Genomic DNA, 13,454 nt, shown 5'->3' on the forward strand with positions numbered 1-13,454 from the left:
TTTAGTTTGCACAGCCAAGAGTCTTAGGTTTGAAATGGTTTGATTACAATAATTTATCCCTTATTTCCTCCTTCCCAATACCGTCATTTAAACACCATCTTCAACTTTAAGTAGTGAAAAATAAAGATGTCAGAATGAACTCTGTAGGATAAAGTCTTTTCTTTTTATTCAATCGTCAACTCTAATTTTTCCAATCTACCCTGAGTTTTGCTCATTTTTTGAATGGACTTGGAGCTACATTTTCTAGTAGGCATTCAGAATGCCAAACATGTTTTGTTTATATTTAGCCTATTTTTTAATGGTAAAATAATATTACTATCAACTAAAAGAGTGGAAGCCCATGTTAGACTTAAAATTCCTAGACTTTGATTTTATCCTAATTAAATAGATCTTATCATCCATTTTTGGCCTGTGCAGTATTTTCCTTCCAATGTTAGGTACCTCAGAGTTTAGGAAGCTGTCTTAGAGTCCTCTTCAGAAACCATGGTGCAATTCTTTCAAGTTGATAATTACTGTTCACTTTTACTTAGAGCTATAATAAATGTTGCATTTTAAAATTCTTCGCACTTTTAGAGAGGTCTAAGAATGTCATCCTTTAAACTTGGTTTTAAAGGAAAATATCAGCAGAGAGAATATGCTCCAAGAATATGTGTAGGTGCTCCAAAGTTCTAAGTCCTCCAATATTAATAGCTAAGGATTGGTCTTGGGTTTCTTATTCATCTGCAGCAGTTTGTTAGGCATCATGATATAGGTGGGACTTCAACTGATAAGAGTAGAGTTGACCCTTGAATAACACAAGTCTGAGCTGCACAGGTTCACTTGTCAGCAGATTCTTCAATAGTAATGCACTACATGCTACATGATTCATAGGAGGTTGAATTCACTCACGGAGAACTGTGGATACAGAGGAACAGAGGTTAGGGAGGAACTTCATAAATGGAAGGCAGACTATAAGTTATATGTGGATCTTCACTTGCCCCAACCCATGCGTTGTTCAAGCGTCAGCTGTAGTCGTAATCATCCCAAGGCGCATTTATGGGATGAGAAAGGATGAAGGCCAGTGGCAGAACTGACAGCTGACAAACAGGCTAAAGAGGAGATAGCAGAGTCATGGTCAGAGTATAGGGGAGAAACCAGGAGAGAATTGTAAGAAGCCATGGAAGAATTTCAGGAGTATTGTTGACTTCCTTTAGTGCTATAAGACGAAAACTTAAAAGAATCTATTAAATGTTGCATTTAGGAGGTCATTGCTGACCTTTGCCAGAGCAGTTTCAATGAAGTGTAGAAATGGACTCCAGGTTCCAGTGGGTTAAAGGGTAAGCTGGAAATTAATGTATAAAAGTAGTTAATGTGGACTCCTAACTCATTTTATATAAAGGAAAAGAGAGAGGTGACAGAGGTCACAGCTAGGAGAAAGCAATATTCAGGAGGGACTATTATCTTACAAATAATAGAGAGACCTTGAGGGTATTTATAGGCTGTGAGGAAGAAGCCTGTAGATGACGAACGATTTAAAATATAGCGGAAGGATAATAACCAATGCAATAAGATCCTAGGAAGGGTTGGTGGAGGTGGATCCTGGAGTACAGGATTAGCCTTGAGCAGGACTCCTCTGTGTAAGGAGGAAAGAGGATAAAGGTGGTCACAAAATGTGCATTTACAGGGCATGTAAGCAGAAAGTTTGACATTTACAAGTTTGACCTTATAACATACAAGTTCAAGCTATATGCTACTAAAAATTATTATTAGGGATTATATCCGCTAACATCTAAGTGCTTACTGTCTGCTGTGAGCATTATTTCAAGTTTTTAAAAAATAGTATCTCATTTAATTTCATCCTACAGCTCTATGAGTAAAGTATTATCACTACTCCTCAGTCAAAGAAAATGAAGTTTAATGAGTTTAAATAACCTGCCTATGGTCATGGAAATGTTAAGTACCATATCAGAGCTAGACATTTGAAGAGATGGGTCTAACCCCAGGCACCTGTGCTCTTAACCATCTTTGTCGTGGGATAGGAGTGTTGAAGAGAATTGTGGACGCTTGGCAGAATGGACCAGAGGGGTTATCGTGGAGGAGGAAAAGCATTGTCAGTCGGCACTGGGTGCAGCCATAGCTGGAGACCATACATCTGGGTGGCACACATCTGCATAGCTGGGTTGGTTGTCTTTAGCAGCTGTCAGCAGTACAAGTGAGTGATCATATAAGGGAGAACTAGGGTGGGATTTTTTTTAGTTCCAGACCAGATAGATGAGAATGTTTGGGCATGGCCGAGCAAAAATTCCTAAATTCTAAGGATAAAAATAAAACCCTATGAGATTCCTGACAGAAAATACAAGAAAAGCAAAAGAGAATCAGACTGGTGTTGGACTTTAGTAAAACTGGAAGCTAGAAGACAGAATAGCATCTGCAGAGTACTGAGTGGAAAAAGACTGCAGCCCAAAGCTCCATACTCAGTTCTCCACCTGAGCAAGAAAGCAAGAGACACTTGAAAGTAAGGACTGGAGGACATCACCCACCTGAGAAAAGTACTTGCAAGAAGAGAAAATAACAAAGGGATGAGAAAAGAGACCTCAAGATGGAGAAAAGATAGAAAGTAGGTGAGCAATGAAACATGGACACAGTTAAATCTAAAAGAATAAGGAGAGATTCAGGGAATATGTAATATAAGTACAAAATAGGATTTCTTGAAACAGAAAATACATAATACAAGATAATTTTAATAAGACTACAGAATAAAACATACTAAACTTTTATCAAAATTTAGGATTAATGGGAAGGGTAGGGAGAGAAGTGAAACTATTTTAAAAGTCTTGTTGATACAGAGAAATAGAGCATTTGGTGGGAGAAAAGAGCCTTTTAAGTTTCCATCTTAAGTAAGTAAGCACTAACGTGGATAAAGAAGAACATTTTAAAATAATAAATCGCACACAGAACATGGTAGAAAAATACTGTAAGAACATAGAGGAACTGAATCAATAAACTTGAATATAAATACACACTCATCCCTCAGAGAATAACTTTTTTTTTTTTGCAGTACACGGGCCTCTCACTGTTGTGGCCTCTCCCATTGCGGAGCACAGGCTCCGGACGCACAGGCTCAGCGGCCATGGCTCACGGGCCCAGCCGCTCCGCGTCATGTGGGATCTTCCCAGACCGGGGCACAAACCCGTGTCCCCTGCATCGGCAGGCAGACTCTCAACCACTGTGCCACCAGGGAAGCCCAGAGAATAACTTTTTATGTCCATGGAACAGTAACAAAAACTAAACAAGTTGTTGGAAAACCTTGAGAAATTAACCTTAGCAAATTTTAAGTAAATAAAATAGATTTTACAGACCACATTCTCTGGTCACAAACCAGTAAAATTGGAAATATATAATGATAAGTAACTAAAAACTTTAAGTGCTTTAAATTTGAGAAACATTCTTTGACATGACTAAGATTGAAGAAGAGAGAAAAAAATAAAACGACAAATCATCTAGAGAACAATGAAAAAATACTCTTCATTCCCAAGCTATGTGTAACCTGTACTCAGAGGAGAAATTATAGTCTTAAATTCTTAATTAAAGAAGAAATATGAAAAATAAAAAAGTAAGTAATCGTTTTAAATTCAAACAACAAAAAATTAACCAAAAGAAGCTAGTGAGAAAGAATTAAGATAAAAACCCAAATTATGGACCTGGGATATCAAAAAACAGTGCATGCAAATTTCTAGGCTGATCTCTGTGCAAACGCAAATATCAGGTGTGTTAGAGATCAGTATGTATGGAAATGGACTTAGTGTATATAAACTCTCTGAAGACAGTTTTGTCCCTGATCACTTATCCCCACTCCCCATAATTCATCCACCTCAGATTCCTATCTGGAGCTAAGTGGGTAAGCTGAGCTCATGGCCAGCCACGCAGGGCTCTATTGCAGTCTAATTCTGAGGCCCGGGGGACTTTGTTGTCATGCTGCATCTAGCTGATACTCCTGCTCTAAGAACAATTCCCCTGGAAGGAGATCTGTGAAGCTTGGGAATGCTAAATCACTAAGAAAAATCCCATGTAGAAAAGACAAGACCCCAAAACATAGCTAGATTATAGTTTTATGCATTAGTGGGAATTGTAGAACAGATACATGTAAATATATTGTATTTATTTTAAGATTTTAAAATAATTCTCCTTTATTCCTCAATTTATAAATTGTGTAATTTTTATATTGCTGTTGGCATTTACTGAGTATCAGGTTTTCCCACCTTTGTCTCAGCACTGTCACTGACAGTGATCACTAAGGATCAGCAGCTGCTGTTTATTTCTGACTCACTTTGAATCTATGACAAGAGTACCTCTGAAGAGCTCGATTTGTGCTGGGGCCACGGGGAAGGGAGGAGGAGGTATGGGAGAGTGTAATTATCATTTTGAAAATTTGTAAAACCAGACTGTGATAACAGAATAGACAGTGTCTTCCTTTAGGCTTTTAGTACTAATTAGAAGGTGAGGACTTGTGTGTGTGTGTGTGTGTGTGTGTGTGTGTTCTTTACAGAAGAAGTGCAAGTTTATTTAGCATCAAGTCTGATAAAATATGGGAAGGGGGGAGAGGAACTTAAACATCTAAAAACTAAAAAACATCTCCTACAACATTTTGTAATGTCTACTATATTGACATTAGTTTTCAGGCCTTTTTTGTTCTTATGGACCCAAGGAAACTACTAGATATAATAATAATAATAATATCACATTTGTTTTAAATTCTTATTTTTCTACTAGTTGGGATTTTTTTTAGTTATGTTTGGAAGGAAGTTGTGGAAGGAAGCCATACAAAAGAACCTGTATAAATTCTATGAATTGTGTCTGTATCATGCCCAAAGATAAAACTGCATCTATCCATGACACCCTCCTTTTTATGTAATTTTACCCATTTTTCAAATTTCTGATAATAGAGCTAAGCTTTCTCCTGATTTAAGATTAAACCGATTTTCCTCTTTTCTTTCAGAGAACAGCTGGAGAAATTGTTTTATTTTACTGTTCATTTTTCTTTTAATAATATTTGCCTCAAAAGAAAGTATCAGGGAAATGTAGTATCTTTTGAGCAAACACAGTGGCATGGGTTTTCACCATCAGTACAGTTCTGCTGATGCGTCCTGGGGGCTTTTGCATATGTCCTTTAGCTCCTGAAACCAAATCACCCTATTAGACCTAGCTTCATTTCAAATCACTATAAAACATGTGTGATAGATATTTTGTCTTTGACCTTCTACTTTAATTATTATATACCAGCTTTTTCAAGAGTGCCCCTTTGGTAAATGTGTATTTTCTCATTCTGAGCATACTTTTCAAAGAACAGGATTTTTTATGACATTTATGAAGTAGCAAGGAGTTGTTTCTACCACCATTCATTTCACTTTTTTCATGCACCTTCATGGATTCTCTAAAATTTTTCTTATACTCTTAGATTTTAAAAAGAGAAGATGAAGTCTGAACATGTCTTTGCTTTCTTCGTATCTGCCCACAGGACGAATATAAGCCAGAGAAGGCCCTGTCGGAAGAGGACCTGAAAAACGCTGTGAGTGTGCACCACGCACTGGCGTCCCGGGCCACGGACTACGAGAAGAAACCCAATGTGCTCAAGCTGAAGACTGCTGATTGGAGGGTCTTGCTTTTTCAAGCCCAGTAGGTTTCGCTGGTTGGTTTGGTTTGGTGTTTTAGTTTGCAGGGCACCACTTTACACCGAGAAATAGACTCGGGATCTGCAGGGGAAACTGTTCGAGCTGGAGTCAAAGTCAGTAACTGGTTGCAGTAGAGAGACAACTGTCTAAGAAGACTAGAATACAAAATAGAAACCCTAGGGCAAGCTTTTTGTTTGCTGCAAAGTAGCCCTGTGACCCTTTGTCAACCACTTACCACCTCTAGACTGTAATACCCTCGTAAATAAAATACAAGGGTGTTAGTATGCAAGTTCTATCACACAGTGAGTAAAATAGACCTGGATTTAGGGCTTCCCTGGTGGTGCGGTGGTTGAGAGTCCACCTGCCGATGCAGGGGACACGGGTTCGTGCCCCGGTCCGGGAAGATCCCACATGCCGCGGAGCGGCTGGGCCCGTGAGCCATGGCCGCTGAGCCTGCACGTCCGGAGCCTGTGCTCCGCAACGGGGGAGTCCACAACAGTGAGAGGCCCGTGTACCGCAAAAAAATAAAATAAAATAAAATAGACCTGGATTCAGATTACCGTTTCCTAACTCTTCGTCCTAGCCTGTAAATTTAACCTCTTTGAATCTCAGCTGGTGGCTAGTGTAGATAATGATAATAATAATGTTAATAATGTTTATTTCTCAGGGTTCTTGTGGAAGCAAATGAGATGAAGCATGTAAAGAGCCTCACACAGTGCCTGGCACACAGAGGCTGTTCAAGAAGTGTAGATTTTCATTTTGCTCTCTCTCTCTTCTCTCTCCTTCTGAGCCCTAATAGTTTGTGATTAAACTAGAAGGAAAAGACAAAATCATATTGTGGGCAAGGAAATGGGATGGAGTGCCAGTTTAGTAAGGGGTCTGTGACAGCCTTTAGATTAAAAATGGAACACTCCACGTGGAGAATTCTGGATTTATGAAGTAAGAAACTTTGGATTTTTAGAACTGAGCCTCTAGAACAGGAATTTTAACAGCACACATAGCATCAGTGTCCGTGGCAGGCAGCGTTAATTATTCATGGCATGCCTTTTACAGCCTGAGCTTGACTTCAGAATCACTCTCAACACAACACTACCAACTGGCTGCATTAGGCACTGGCATTAAATTTGACATCAATAGAGTAAACACAGGTATCTGCAGGCTTGCTGATCAAAACAGTGGAAGACTAGCAGAGGAAATGAGAACAAGAACCAGGTACTCTGGTGATTTGGGGATGCTGAGCTCGCAAAGGCATGAGATTGCTGACATCAGGTGAGGAGGAAGTTGTAAGGAAACCCAAGTCACACAGGAGTTTTTGGTGTGGGAGATGGCTAGCAGCACAAGGGAGCCACAGCCGGATGTGTAATCACAGCCATTAGTCATAAAGGTCCCCCACGTTATTCTGTTCCCCAGCATTATTGTTTTTAAATGTCTAAAATGCTGGATACGGTAACTAAGGAGAGCTAATTACTCCACGTGGGATTGATGCAGAAATCAGTCGACTGAAATAACAGGTTGGAGAGGCACACGGGTCAGAGAGGCATGCAGGGCACGATGAGGGTGACACCTGGGTGTGATGTCAGGTTAGGGTGGTAGCTTTCAGAGTAATCAGTACAGGAAATGATTTTTAGATGGGCTGACTTCTTGTCCATCTTTTTATTGATTATATACATGGTGGGTATCTCACCTTGTTCAGGACTATTTCTTCCATTGATTTATGAGTTCACAAGTGCTGTCAGTGCTGGGCTCTGCAAACATGACATATAAGTTAAAAGTATGGTACTGACATCAGATTTCCACACCCTCTCAGGTGGCTTTTTTTATGTCCTACTGAGGTATACTGTACATACTTTTAAGTGTACAATGATGTTTAGCAAATTTGCAGAATTGTGCAACACACTCCAGTTTTGGAACACGTTCATCACCCCACCCCAATCCCCTGTGCCATTCTCACCCACAGCCCAGACACCACCAGTTTCCTCTTTGTATTGCCTTTTCTGGATTTTCCATATAAATGCAGTCACAGAATACATGGGCTTTTCTTTAACTCAGTATGAAGTTTTGGGGTCATCCATGCTGTAACCTGCCTCAGCACTCCATACCTTTGCTGCTGCGTGGTATTCCACTGTACAGATATAGACCGTGGTTTTGTTTTTGTTTTGTTTTTAATTTTATTTATTTTTATTTTTGGTTGCGTTGGGTCTTCGTTGCTGCCCACGGGCTTTCTCTAGTTGTGGCGAGCGGGGGCTACTCTTCATGGTGGTGCGCGGGCTTCTCATTGCGGTGGCTTCTCTTGTTGCAGAGCACAGCTCTAGGGGCACGGGCTTCAGTAGTTGTGGCACGCAGGCTCAGTAGTTGTGGCACACGGGCTTAGCTGCTCCGTGGCATGTGGGATCTTCCTGGACCAGGGCTCGAACCCGTGTCCCCTGCATTGGCAGGCAGATTCTTAATCAGTGCGCCACCAGGGAAGCCCTAGACCACGTTTTGTTTGTTCATTCACTAGTTGATGGACATTTAGAGTGTTTTTCCTTTTTGATGCTTATAAATAGTGCTGCTATGAACATTCACATACAAATCTTTTAGTGCCTATATGTTTTTATCTCCCTTGAGTGTATACCTAGAAATAGAATTGCTGGGTTGTATAATAAATTTATAGTTTATAGTTTTTAAGAAACTGTCCAAACTACTTTCCAAAGGGGGTGTATATATCCTTTTACATTCCCTCTATCAGTTTATCCCACAGTTGCATTTTAAAATCAAATTATGTGGGCCTCCCTGGTGGCGCAGTGGTTGAGAGTCCGCCTGCCGATGCAGGGGATACGGGTTCGTGCCCCAATCTGGGAGGATCTCATATGCCGCGGAGCGGCTGGGCCCGTGAGCCATGGCCGCTGGGCCTGCGCGTCCGGAGCCTGTGCTCCGCAACGGGAGAGGCCACGACAGTGAGAGGCCCGCGTACCGCAAAAAGACAAAAAAAAATAAAATAAAATAAAATAAAATAAAATAAAATTATGTGATTGGAAGAGATGAGTTAATTTTTAAATTAATTTTTGACCTAGCCTAGTATCAAATAGAAAGTAGGGGGGTTAGTAAATATTTATTGCGAAGTGATTTTGCTTCATTTCCTTCTGTATCCTTGGGGGATAATCATAGCCTTACACTGTGATGATCCTAGGTTCCAGGGCCTTTCATTGCCATGGTGATTGCTTTTGAAAATGTTAGTCTCCAATGCAGTTTTGTCAGGGATTATTTGTACCAAGAAGAATAAATGATTTTATATGCTATTTTAGATCAGTAATGAGCAATGGGCAAGATGTGATGCACTTAGATACAGAAATACCCTAACATAAATATATCTGTTTCTCATAGGAGTCCAGAGGAAATGCAAGGGTGGATAAACAAAATTAATTGTGTTGCAGCTGTATTTTCTGCACCACCATTTCCAGCAGCCATCGGATCTCAGAAGAAGTTTAGTCGTCCACTTCTGCCTGCCACCACTACAAAATTGTCTCAGGTTAGTCATTTTGATCGTGCTTTGACCTTGGGAAAAAGCACTTTGTAAAATAATCTTCTTAATATTTGTATTTGAATAATACTCCATATTTTGGGGGCAGGGATGAGACCTTGCCCTGGAGGACAGTGTTGTACAAGTGGGGCAAAATGCAGTGTGCTGGCTTTTACACTTCATGTGGGAAGCTGGCACAACTGAGTCAAGGTTGGTAGGACACATACTTTGAATTTGAGTTTCTAAAATTTATATTAGTTTACTACTTAGTCATTCCAGGCTCATTTTTTATTTTTGATTTTTGCTTTTACTAACAGTGCATATTTTTTAAATAACTGGCTAATGTTAGATATCATGGCTTGGAAACAAGCTTTTCTTTCATTCATTCATTTAACTTCTTCTTTTATTGAGCTTTTCCCATATCCCAGACTGTGTCTGATGCTGAGTATATAAAAGTATTCCCAGGGATCCACTCTCCACAGTGCAGTAGGGCAGAGCCTTCCCTGCCTCTCAGGGAGGATCTAAGTGAACCCGGGTGGTTTTCCCAGCTACTCAGGACAAAGCACGCTAGGACTCTCTTCAGATGTATGCACATGAGCTGCTCTCCTTTTGTAGGAGGGACCTCTCTGAAGACCACATTTTGTTGTGTTCCTTTCTTACCTAAAACTCTGTTCTGAGACGTTGCACACAAGCCACGTTTGCCAATTTTAAACCTGTCCGCAGGTGCCGCGATTGCCATTGATTAGTTAAGGATTTTGGAAGCTACTTTGATGTCTTTGTGAATTTCTTATTGGTGCAATAGTAGAAATAGTTTCATCTGGCTTTAATCAACCAAGGCTTGATATTAACTGGCTCCTCTACACATCTGACATCATGAGTGGAACATTTATTAATAAACATGTATCATGTGCCTGTTGTACCTCAGAGACTATTTTTGGCCCTGGAAATAGGAAGGCAAGTGAAACCCAGGCGGTCTCTGGGATCAAATTGGCAAATATAAACAAGCAAGTAATTGTAACGCAGTTTGATTAGAGGTACATGAAGGATAAGTCCGGAGTACTGTTGGGGTGCAAGTTAGGGCCTGGCCTTGGAGGAAGGAGGAGGTGTGCTAGCTAACATGAAGCTCACAGGATGAGCAGCAAGTAGGTGTGCTGTGGGAAAGAGAATGATCCAGCAGAGGGTCCGAAAGGCCCAGAGGAGAAAGCACTGGGATGCAGGAGGTACACATAAGTTATCATATGTGACTTGAGTACAGAGTGTTGTGAAAAGGCAAGAAACGTTCCTCTGTGGAGGTAAGCAAATGCCAAATGATGAAAAGCCTTGTTTGTCAGGTGTAGGATTTTGGATGCTTCACTGGTTCCCAGCATCCTTAGGATAATAGTATAAGCAGGAAATTAATGTGATCAAATCTGTGCTTTAAAAATTATTCTTGTTACGATAGGAAGAAAGTACTAGAGGAGGAAACTACTAAAGCAGGAAGGCGCTTTCAATAATGCAGGGGAAAACTAAGTTAGTTAAAGAGGAGGAGGGCAGAAGTGGAAGGGTTTGGGGCATGTTGATGGTCCTTAGTGCTCCCTGAAGTGAGGAGGAAGGGCTGTCACCTGGGCTTGGACACTGAGGACTGTGGTGTCTGATCTGGCTTTTGGGACCCCATCGTCTCCTGCTTTCCCTCCTGGTGCATCTTCCCAGGGTCCTTTCCTGTGTCCTTTTCCTCTTTCTACCTCCAAATGTTGCGATGAGTGCTCAGAAGCAGACCAAAACAGACACTTGAGAAACCAGAGTTTTCAAGTTAGTCAAGAAAAAAACCCAGGGAGAATGTTATGCCAAGAGAAGGGGGGAAAGATCGGGTACAAACAGGAGAAAAAGATCTCCTGTGAAGTGGCAGCAGGTGACTGGGTCCTACAATGAGAGCAGTTTCGGGAGTGTTGGTGGAGCGGCCGCGTTGGTCATCCTTAAGGGGGATGGAAGGCAGTGAGGATGTGGAGGAGGGGACGTGTGCGAGTCCTGCCCAAGTTCATAAAGACAAGCTGGTGCTGAGAACAGAGGCGGCATGGTTTCAGTAGAGATCCTTTTGTTTCTGTAAATTCATAATTATTATTAACATGAGTTGGATGCTCCCCACGTAAGCATTGCTATTCCTGTCTAGTTCATAGACTAACTACCGAAAAAACCGTTAGGAATAGAAAGGACCGAGCCAGCCCACTTTACAAGGCAGAATGGCATTTAACTTTCAAGGAAAATAAATATTCTAAGAGAAAAGGAAGGTTTTACCTCTTATTGATGACCAGAAAGTATGTGGGCAGACTTCTCCATCTACCCAACTAAAATACGAACTCTTACAGCAAATGCATTTCCCCACTATAATTTTGGGTACTTGACATAAATAGTAAGCCACGTTACATAAGGTAAGAGGAGAGAAAAACAATTGAATAACTAGAGGCAAAAAATACTTTCAAAAGTTGAGTTTTACTCTATTAATTTCACTAGGAATTTTCCAATCATTATCTTTCAATAGATTGGTCTTTCTCACAACTACTCCTATAAAAGATCCGGGGGGAAAGGTGATCTGAAGTTAAAGAGGAACATTAATACATATAGAGCAACATGAGAGCTTTTCCTTGTTCTTTCCTCACTGTAGAACCTACATTTCTGTTTATTTTCTACTTTGAAAAATGTATTACTATCCTATTTATGTATGGGCTGTACATTAGTTAAGTCACTTATACGTGAAAATGAATGTGGTTATCTATTTGTATATTTTTACCACAAGACCATACCACCTTTTTTTTTTTTTTTTCTTTTTGCGGTATGCGGGCCTCTCACCGTTGTGGCCTCTCCCGTTGCGGAGCACAGGCTCCGGACGCGCAGGCCCAGCGGCCATGGCTCACGGGCCCAGCCGCTCCGCGGCACATGGGATCCTCCCAGACCGGGGCACGAACCCGTATCCCCTGCACCGGCAGGCGGACTCTCAACCACTGCGCCACCAGGGAGGCCCCATACCACCTTTATCAAGGCAGAATCTCTTATTTTAAACAAATGTCCTACATTGGAATTAAAAATAGAATGCATAACTTTTTTGATATTTGTCCTCATTTTGAACATGGAGGTACAAAACATGCATATGTAATAGGATCAAAATGACAGGTTCAAGATTTTAAATACGCAAGTAGTAACCAGAAAGAAGCATCCTCTTGTGTCACATAAGATGACCAAACCCTTTCGGGAATTTAATTTCTTTGTAAAAGAATACGATGACTTCCTCCCAGACAAGTAAGTCACCGAGCCTTTGTGGGCCTCAGTTTTCCATCTGGAAGATGAGGAAATTGTCTAGAATGTTTTTAAGATTCTTTCTATCACTAACTCTGTATTTTCTGCCCAGGTCGTCGTGTTTGTTTACTAAAAATGAAAAATGTGCCTTACCTTTGAGAGTAATGGGACAATTAGAAACGAACATGTAGAACCAAGCCCACGATAAAGAACAGGTTAGAAAGAGGGAGAGAGCGTTGATTTGCACACAGCCTGGTGCAGGGGTTTGGGGTGCCCTCCGTTTCAGATGGAGACTCTTGGGGCATGTCTTGGCTGGAGTCACAGTGCACCTTCAGTGAACCTGGAAGATGTGTCCGGATGCGCCCACAGGGCCTCCAGTGCCTTGAAGGCGAGCCCTCCTCCTTTAGCCCAGGCATTCTCAGTCTCGGCCCTGCTGACCTTTTGGCCTGAGTAGTTCTCTGTTGTGGATTGTAGGATGTTGGGCAGTATCCCCAGCCTCTTCGCACTTGATGCCAGTATCATCCCCCAGTTGTGACAACCAAAATGTCTCCAGACATGGCCAAATGTCCTGTGGGGCCAGTCCCTGCTGTTGGGAGCCACTGCTCTAGCCTGGCCGTCTTTCCTTTCTCCGCATGCCCACAGCCTGGCTGCCACTCCCCTAAATCCCAGACCCCTTGGATAATTTCAATTTACAAAATAATGTATAACTGTGTGAGTGCCCTGCTGGAAAAAAAGTCAAACAGTGTTAGGAAAAAACTAAACATTCAATTAGAAGATTGTTTGGTGCTTTTAAAGACACACTGTTCATCACCCTGTCATTTGCAGGCTTTTCTTTAATTTATTCTTGTCTTCTCTCCAAACCATATTAGTCGTCGTTATTGGAATTGATTACTGTCAGAGCAGCGTGGTTCTTTCTGAGCAGCTCTGCTGTGTGGGAGGAGTTGCCTTCTTCTAGTTGTTTTTCATGACCACGTTGCCAGGGCACATTTTTCTTCCTCTGTCGCAGGTAGAGAGACTAGTATGAAAATGTAAGTTTTGTT

The 13,454-nt window shown here is 41.3% G+C and overlaps 1 protein-coding gene across 6 annotated transcripts in view; it reads left to right on the plus strand.

The window, feature by feature from the left end:
* The window catches only part of PSD3 (pleckstrin and Sec7 domain containing 3), a 567,622-nt gene that overhangs the window by 513,833 nt on the left and 40,335 nt on the right, over positions 1-13,454 (plus strand). For all 6 annotated transcript variants that reach the window (XM_060086127.1, XM_060086126.1, XM_060086129.1 and 3 more), the window contains 2 exons: positions 5,495-5,652; positions 9,012-9,156. In XM_060086127.1, the coding sequence (XP_059942110.1) occupies positions 5,495-5,652; positions 9,012-9,156 (303 nt within the window). The remainder of the gene's footprint in view (positions 1-5,494; positions 5,653-9,011; positions 9,157-13,454) is intronic.

The sequence above is a fragment of the Mesoplodon densirostris genome, chromosome 20 (genome assembly GCF_025265405.1).
Source record: "Mesoplodon densirostris isolate mMesDen1 chromosome 20, mMesDen1 primary haplotype, whole genome shotgun sequence".
NCBI classification, from domain to species: Eukaryota; Metazoa; Chordata; class Mammalia; order Artiodactyla; family Ziphiidae; genus Mesoplodon; species Mesoplodon densirostris.